Below are 9727 nucleotides of genomic sequence, written 5' to 3' on the forward strand. Positions count from 1 at the left end.
TTGTCGTACTCCTATAAACAGTTTAGACGCTCTCAACATTGATAAATTAAACTTTCAGAGTAACTGCTCATAGTATATTAACTTTTGGTAACTCAGTGAAAACAAAATCCTCCTCGAAAGATATTACCTTCAACTATTAAGGAACTGACTTCATTATTAAATTGTTATCGGTTTTTAATTATTAAGTTGCGAACAAGTGTCTTCCCATTGTGTACATTAAAGAGGTTCACAAATTGAGCATGATTCAATTTTTTTCTCAAGTCCTTTATCGAATAGCTTGTTTCACTATTAGGAAATATTTCAAAAATAATTTTATATTTAATATTTTAAAATTATATTTAAATAAGAAATGTTTTTAAATTGAAATACTTTTGACTAAGACTCTACCATTAGATTTAGAGATGGCAAAATTTAAATCATCAAGTGGATTTTTAATTGGTTCGTTGTGAATAAAGCTTATTTTTTTTAGAAGTGTATGTAGAGCGAGATGAAGTGATTTTTTTTCCAATGTGTATGAAACAGTTATGGTAATTGTTTGTCCTGTCTTGCCCTGCCTTTATATGAAATTATTAATTTCCCTTATACATTTGTAACTATAAAAGGGTAAAATGTAAAAATATGTTTCAAAAACTCATATAAAAATGTGTTTCAAAAACTCATATATTTTATGTTTAATTAAATATTTACTTACCTTTAAAAACATTGAAAATATTAGAAATAACTAACAAGAATATAATTGAGATGGAACGATGTACAGCGGGGTTGAATGTATCTAACATTCAAAAAGATCATTATTGATTTTAAGATTACACATTCATTATAAAGTGGAGCAAGTGATAGGACAAAACATGCCAACTCTGAAGTGGTAGTAGATTTGGCAACATCACCCTACTCTTCTCCGCTCTATTGCCATCCCTAATTAGACTAGACCAGTCTAGTATACATTTTACGCATTTGTTGCTTACTAATAATAATTATTATAAATTTCTCGAATAACTTATTTTTCATTACAATTTTTTCATGAAAATAGTAGTAAATGTACTTGAAAAGTCCCTCTATTATAGGAACCTAATCAAATTAGTACCTCTAATATTACATGGATAAATTTATTCTCTATACTATTAAAAAGAATTGAATAAGACAAAATCGAAATAGATTTATTATTTACTGTTTAAAAATATCATTTACTATTTGACAACATTAATACTTTTAAAGTTTTTATAGTTTCGTAAAATAAAATCTTTTTGTTTGGAATTGAACGCAATTGAAAAAATAAATTTCAAGACATTTTTTATACAATAAATGTCAACTATGTTACAATTTGGACTTATTTGATTCTTTTTAATAGTATAGGGACTAAATTGATCCATTTAATAATAGAGAGGTTATTCTGATTCAGCCCTTAAAATATAGGGACCTTTCATGTACTTTAACCAAAAAAGTATAATATAATATTAACAAGTCAATTCCACTAGACATCCCCAAACTATAACCCTCATTATAAATTGGTCCCCAACCTTCAAAATATTCTAATTACATCTCCTAACTATCAATGTTATATCAATCATGTCCTAATTTTATTATTAAAATCATTGATTTAGCCGTCTAATGACCCATCAAATCTTATGTAACTTTTAAAATGAAAATTCAAAGAAATAACACGTTATCATATAAATTTTAAAAGTAAAGTAAAATTGAAAAAAAAGTGAACAATAAAACTTTTATAAAATTTTGAAAACTTAAAATTAAGATTTTAAAACATTCATTTTTCGAACATCATTTTTCTTAAAATTTTTAGTTTAAATTATGTCATATAGATATAATGTCTCATTTAAATTAATAATTTTAATAATGTAGGACCTAATTAATATAACCTCAATAATATTAAAATATAATTAGAATAATTTAAAATTTAAATAAATTAAAGGTAGTAATAAATATGAAATTAAGTTGGGGATAACCTTTGGATTAGGGTAGAAAGCGATAATCAAATTTGTATTAAAAAATAATGGATACATTTAAAAATCACAATCACATGAATGCTTTAACAATAATCAGTACAAATTAAAGCTAGGAGGCAATTATTTTATTATTATTTTTAATTTTTTGGGTCTCCATAATCATTGGGTGAGGAATCAATTAGCTGTCAAATTGGGCAAAGATTTGGTAAGTGCCATTTCATTATATATATATATATATATATATATATATATATATATATATATATATACACTTATTACAAAGGTTTATATTTCGTTTAAAAGAATTTTATGATTAATTAATCTTAGTTATTTTATTGATTGGATTTATTATTTAAAATTTATTTTAATATATTTAATTTTAATTTAAGATCGATTCGAAAAATAAATGAATTAAAATTAATTTTACCCAAATTAATTATACCTTAATCATTATCAAATTTCTTGGACCGACCTCCATGATAGAGAGAATATGTCAAAATTGAATTAGGTACCATGGAAAACATCCATGTTTGTTGAGAAAATATTCTGACTATAAATTAAATATTCCTTAAATTCAATATTTAATCTTTGTTAAAAAATCAAAGTATTTAATGGAATACTTCACTCATAATTTTAATTTCATTTTAAATTTCAAATTATTCTTAAACAAAAACACAAGAATATTTGTGGTAGAGAACTATTTTGTATAAATATTCCTATTCCAATTTTAAAATCCGTGTTTAAATAATTATAAAGTAAACTAAACTAATACAAAACACGAATAAATAAAGAACTGAAATATGGATGAAACTTGAAAACTTTTTCAAGTTAATCCCTTTTCTTTTTCGTCCACATTTTTATCCTTAAACTTCAATTCTTATTTGATTTTTGTTAAACATATAAAATTTACAAAAAGCCAAATTATAAAATTATATATTTTAGAAAATTTTGGTAATCATGTGACGAGGTCTGAGAGTACTACATTATCATGCTTCAATTATGATCAAATTGACCAATGTAGATTAAAAAATTTAAGGATCAAATTAAAAAATTAACAAATTTAAGGACTAAATCTTACTTTCTTTTTAGCATTCGACATAATTGCTTTTGTGTAAGATATATATTTTCTTTCTTTTTTCGAATATTTTTCTAAAATATCTTAGTTAAATTATATTTTAATTTCTATATTTAAAAATAAAAACTAATTTTTATACATTAAATCAAAAATAAACTAATCATTCCTCTAATTTTACTGTTAAAATCTAATTTTGTACATAAATATAAAATATACGTGACATATCATTATCTAATTATTCTATTATACATACTAATTTTTAATAATAAAATAAATAAATTTTAATATAAATACTAATTTACTTTTTAATTTAATATATAAAATTAATTTTATAAAAATAAAATATAATCTAATTTTAATGTAATAACCTCTATAGTAATTTTACCATCTACCTTTTAACATAATCCCCACCTTCAATGTCCTACTCGCATTCAAAGTTACGTGCATTCCACTTTACATAAAGTAAACAAAATTAAAAAGAAAAAGAAAGGCCAAGTATAAAGACATGAGTGACAAGAGCCACAAACCACCATGAAAGACACTGTTTTCCCCAAAGCAAAACCACCATGAAAGACACTGTTTTCCCTTCATCCAAACAAGCCACAAACGGCGGCGGGGCCGCCAAAACTACCTTTCCCGCCACCAAATCTCAACTATACGGAGCCACCCGCCCTCTCTACCTTCCACAACCAAAGCCTCACCGTTACCGCCGGTCCTGCTGTTGTTCATGTTGCATTTGGACCACCGTCACCATCCTCATCCTCCTCCTCCTCGCCGGCTTATCAGCCGCCATATTAACCCTTATTTACAGCCCCCACCGCCCCACTTTCAGAGTCTCCTCCCTCAGAGTCTCCACCCTTAAAATCACGTCATCTTCCAAGCTCATCACCAACATCACTCTCAACGTCAACGCCAAAAACCCTAATAAAGAACTCATCTACATTTACGACCCTATCGCCATATCTCTCACCACCAAAAACGACGTCGTTATAGCGAAGGGCTCGTTTGGTCCCTTCATACACGGTACTAAAAACAATACCCTTTTGAAAGCCACCATTAATGGTGGAAACCAAGAACTGGATGACTCGTCGGCCGGCGAGTTAAGGGTTGCCTTGAAGAACAAGAAAGGGTTGCCATTGAAGATGAAGCTTGATACTAAAGTGAAAGCTAAAATTGGTGGCTTAAAAACACCAAAGGTTGGGATTAGGGTCATTTGCGAAGGGATTAAAGTGAGTGCTCCAAAAGGAAAATACCCATCAAAGGCTTCAATTTCTAATGCAAAATGTAATGTTGACTTGAGGGTTAAGGTTTGGAGATGGACTCTTTGATGAGAATTGAGGAAGTGAAACAATGGAGAAATAGAAAAAAAAAAACAGTTTCTCTTTTGCTTTTTTAATTTTTTTTTGGTTAATAATATTGTGTAAATTTGGAGATTGTTTGTAATAACAGGATAGGAACTTGATGTTTTTCTTTTGTTTTTGGATTTGGTGTATTTTTTTAAATTTGATATTTAATTCAATTAATTCCATTTAATTAGCAGTAGACTACTATCTGCTGCTACCAACTCACCAACTCACAATCGCAGCCGGTGGATTATCCGAAATCACTAGCCTATTTAGTTGACCTGAACCAATCCTTGACATGTAGCCTGCAACGTCATTATGCTGTTGACCATTATGTCTCAGGCAGACACTCCATTCCTGTCCACCGCATTATTCACACCTCATTCCTCTCGCCATAACAATTTCGAAGAAGCTCAACAAGCAAACCATTATCGCTTTACAGCTCAACCCTTCGAAACCATATGTCCCATGCGAACCGCATCCCCTCGTACAAGGCTTTGGCCTCATACTTGGAAGATGGGACTGGCACTGACATCAATCGTGAAGCCTACAACCCAATCCCCGCCACAATCGCGAATGACACCACCGATGCTTCCTTACTTCCCACAACTTGACAGAAAGCAACTCGTATTAACCTTCACCCACCACAACCGCGAATGACACCACCGATTTAAGAGATAAATTATCTTCTCACAAAATTCTATCATGCAAAATGACGTACAGGGTTGTCAAAGAGCCAAGTTGTTTTCTAAGTAAAGCCTGTTATGTTTTGTCTTTGACCCAATTTCTTTTCCTTTCCTAAAGAGAAAGGAAATATTAAAAAAAAAAAGAAATTCTTTATATAAATCTATATATTATAAATATTAGGTGACTTTTTTTAAATAATATAGGTGATTTTTAGTGGTTGTCATGTCATGTCATACTCCAAATATGAAGAGTTTTCAATTAAGACAAAAAATTAATCCATTATTCTATTAAATAAATAAACTACTAAACATTGAATAGGATAATGAGTAGGTGAAAGTTGGCAAAACATTTTATAATAATGGTGTTTTAAGGTATTTTAATACATTAATAAATATATTTATAGTTTTTTAAATATTATTGTATCATGATATTATATTCGTGTAAATAAAAATATGAAATTAATTGCTTGGTCACTTGTGGAGTGGTTGGTCCTAAGCACCAGCTTAATTATATAGTCTTAGGCTTAGTTTGGATGAGTGATTGGGTGCGGTGCAGTGCGTTTAACTTACTTTTTGTCTCACGCTATAATATCGCTACAGTATCTAAACCACACGCTACAATATCGCTACAACAATATCGCTACAGTATCTAAACCACGCTACACAGTATCGCTACAGTATCTAAACCGCAAGTAAATGCACCGCTCATTCAAAGTCACCCTTAGTCAAATCATAATTATTAAAAAAAACCCTAAAAATTAAAGTGATAGTTGTTAAGAGTAAAAAATTATAAAAATATATATTATTAAAATGATAAAATTTCAGTTTTATTGTTACTATAATGGTGCATAGTTAGAGAATTCTCAATACAAATAGAACAAGGTATAACGTCGAAGGCTTTACTCAGCCGAATGTGTTTGTTCAATCAGATTTCCTTTTAGCTATTAAGAAAGTCACTGATGCTCTTAATATACTCTTAAGATACGTGATCCTTTTGCTCTTACCATTGTGAAATGTAAGCAGTTGATGTCAATGTTGTCTTTATGTAAGATCGTCTACATTTTCCAAGAGACAAACTGTTATTCTGATTTTCTTACTGCTTGGAGCTAAGACATGAGTCTATAATTAAAAAACATTGAGATCCCAACTCTCATGAAGACCAAGAGCTTATCGTCTGTAAGCCGATTAACCACTCATTTTCTCAATAGAAAAAGATATATATATATGTATATATAATATGAAATGAAAAGAGATTGATTAAAATCTCACAATCAATCTATTCAAGGGAAGAATCTATGTTATGAACAGATCTTGAGAAAGCAAGGACATCATTAGGGTTTTGAGCTACATCACCTTGAGTAACAGTCTCATTAATCACCAATTTAGCCATTGGATCCATACCTACTGTCTTTGTTGTTATTGTTGTGCTTTCAGTTTCTTCCTTTTTCCTTCCCTTTCTCGCTCCTTCTTCTTCTTCTCCATTTTTGAATGTTCTCTCTTTCTTATTATTGCCCTCCATCTTCTCTTTGTTTTGTGTAGTTAATTGCGGAGATGTATGATACACTTATATGATAGGGCAATCAGTATTTGTTAAATTAGCGAACGTGTCCCCTTTCTTTCATGCAATCAACTTGGAAGTTACACGTAAATGCACCGCTAAAATAAGGCTTGCCAAGTGGCGCTTTTTTGTTTTAATTAAAAAAGGTTAAATTATTTTTTGGTTCTCGTAACTTTTTTAACTTTTGGAGTTAATTTTTTTGCTTAAATTAAGCTATGAACTTGATTATTATTATCTCATTGAGATCGGGTGAAATCAGAGTTTAGTAAAGACCTGACCTCTTAAAATGAAAAAAATTTTATTTAAACTTTTTAAAATTTTAAAATTTTAAATTAATTAAGGTATAATTACATTTTACCCCTTATAAAAATTGTTACAAGGCCATAAACAGAAATTACACAATAGTAGAGTTGTGTCGTAGGTGCAACCGGCGGCTCTTAGCCCAAAATTACACAATACTAGAGTAGTGTCGTAGGTGCAATCATTGGCTTGTGGCCCGGAACTACGCAATAGTAGAATCATGTTGTAGGTGCAACCGTTGGCTCTTGGCTTAGAATTACACAATAGTAGAGTCCTGTCGTAGGTGCAATCGTTGGCATGTGGCATAGTAGAGTCGTACCATGGTATCTTACCTTTTCTTTTAATTCAAGTTTTTAAATATATATAATTTTAAATTTATATGTTTTAATATGAAATTAGTTATATTATAATAAAATTTTAATGTGACATGTTTATTTTTATGAAATTTAACTTAAATAATTTCACTTGATTTGTCTCGAACTGAATTTCATTTCAATTCGAAAAAATTCAAATTGAGTTAGTATGATAAAATAAGATTCGTCAACTTAACTAATTCAATTTTTTTCACTTAATTTGATTCGATTAGACACTCACCCCTAACGATAAACACGACGAAGCCATAAAATATTTTTAGAGAATTAAATTAAAATTTTATAATTTTAAAACTGTAAATGATTGGATTTATGGAGAAATCTTTAGGAAATTAATTTGTTAAACTCTTATTTGACCCATTCTTGAGCAATAAAAATAGGATTCAAACCTCAAAAATAGACAAATCAATTTAATATAAATTTGTTAGGTCGGAGTAATGCTAACCAATTTCGAGTTTTTTCATTGTTGTTTGACCCTCTCTTCTCTTATAAAATCAGTCTATCTCATCTTTTTTATTTTTTCTTTTATTTCCCATTTTCTCCACAAGAAAAAAAATTATCCCCCAAAGCTACCTTGCTACGACACCGCCTCCGGTCCGAAACCATAAACCATGAGCATTTCAACAAGCGGTAATACCGAGACAGAAGATTGCTCGGCGTGTAAATACCAACGTCGGAGGTGCCGTGCCGATTGCCCTTTTGCCCCGTATTTCCCCCACGGTCGCGAACAACAGTTCAAGAACATGCATAAATTGTTTGGGATGAACAATGTTATAAAGCTCATTAGAACCCTAAAAGATCCTTCGACGAAAGACATTGCGATGCGAACGATCGTCGTTGAATCGGATATGCGAGCTAAAGACCCCGTCGGTGGCTGTTACCGGGTCATTCAAGAGCTTCAACATCAAATAGAGTGTAAGCAAGCCGAGCTCGACAAGATTTATTATAACATCGCTAATTGTAGAGCCCAAAATGCACATCATTTGCAAATGCAAAAGATAGACGATGGTGATCATTGCCAAATGATGAACAAGTCGCCACTGATCCAGTTTGAAACTGAAAAATTAGCTAATTTGTCTATTAAATCAGATGATAATATAGGAGAAAAATAAATGTGGGGAATCAAGTTTTGATACCTTTAGTTTGTTTCTTGTAATTAATTTTGGATTATTTGGAATAATAGTAGAATCGTGCAACCGTTGGCTCTTGGCTCGTAATACTAGAGTCATGTCGTAGGTGCAATTATTGGCCTGTGGCTTGAAATTACGCAATAGTAGAGTCGTACGTGTTAGCCTATGACTCGAAATTCCACAATAATAAAATCACGTCGTAGATACAATTGTTGACCCTTGACTCGGAATTACGCAGGAGTGGAATTGTGTCATAGGTGCAATCGTTGGTCGATGGCCTAGAATTACACCATAAAAGAATCATGCAACTAGCTCATTTTGACAAACATGTAAAATTATAAATATAATATATGCATAGACGAGACCCTCATTTGCTTTAATCTCAAGAAGGATATATATACAGGGGTATTTGGTGAACCCACATTACCAAAATATTATGCATAATAAATTTGTAGTTTGTAGTTAGGAGCGAAGCTAGAATAATAATTTTTTAGAGATGGCCTAATGAAATTTTAATCTTTTATAGTCTATATCTTTATAATTTTAAAACGATTAAATCATATTTTTATAATTTTAAGAAGATAAAGTGTAATTTTACCTTTATTAATTTAAACTTTTAAAAAAATTTAGAGGGCCTAAATAACAAATTTCCGTTTTAGGGGGCCGGGGCCATGCCAGCCCCTCTAGATTCGCCTATGCTTGTAGTCAATTATAAGTAGAGGAGATCAAAACTCGAGACTTAAAAAAACTATTTTTTTTTTTAATTTTGAGCTAATTGAATTGATTTATTCAATTTTTTTAAGTCAACTTGAACAAGTATTTTTGTTTTTTGAGTTCGAGTAGAATTAAATTTTACAATTCAAATAACTCGTATAACATATTTGTGTAAATTCCCTTTGGTCCCTATAAGTATAAGAAATGAGCAGATTAATCATTTTCAACAAAAATTACAAATATAAATTCAAAATAATTTTCAAAATTTTAAAATATTTATAAGAATTCCAAATTTTCATAAATTGTTCTAAAAATTATAATTTTTTAAAAAATAATTCTAAAAAATAAAATATAAAAAAAGTTAAAAATTTTTCAAAATAATAATTTTAGGACCTAAATTACCGAGTCAAGTTTATCATACTAGAGTATCAATATATATGGTTTCAAATTTCTATGTACTAATATGAAATTAGCTATATTGTCACAAGATTTTAATTTGGCATGTTTATTTTTTTTACATTTAACTTAAACAATTTCACTCAATTAGTCTCAAATTGAATTTTATTTCACTCGACGTGATTCGAAAAAA

General features: G+C 29.8%; 2 protein-coding genes across 2 annotated transcripts; both read left to right on the top strand.

Moving 5' to 3' along the window:
- The first annotated feature begins 3441 nt into the window (after window positions 1-3441).
- Window positions 3442-6594, top strand: LOC108458742 (NDR1/HIN1-like protein 6). Its single transcript, XM_053029520.1, has one exon. The coding sequence runs from the start codon at window positions 3603-3605 to the stop codon at window positions 4362-4364; it is 762 nt and encodes a 253-aa protein (XP_052885480.1). The 5' UTR covers window positions 3442-3602; the 3' UTR covers window positions 4365-6594.
- A 1311-nt stretch (window positions 6595-7905) lies between these two features.
- Window positions 7906-8406, top strand: LOC108458741 (LOB domain-containing protein 22-like). Its single transcript, XM_017758138.1, has one exon. The coding sequence runs from the start codon at window positions 7906-7908 to the stop codon at window positions 8404-8406; it is 501 nt and encodes a 166-aa protein (XP_017613627.1).
- The last annotated feature ends 1321 nt before the right edge of the window (window positions 8407-9727 follow it).

The sequence above is a fragment of the Gossypium arboreum genome, chromosome 6 (assembly GCF_025698485.1).
Source record: "Gossypium arboreum isolate Shixiya-1 chromosome 6, ASM2569848v2, whole genome shotgun sequence".
NCBI classification, from domain to species: domain Eukaryota; kingdom Viridiplantae; phylum Streptophyta; class Magnoliopsida; order Malvales; family Malvaceae; genus Gossypium; species Gossypium arboreum.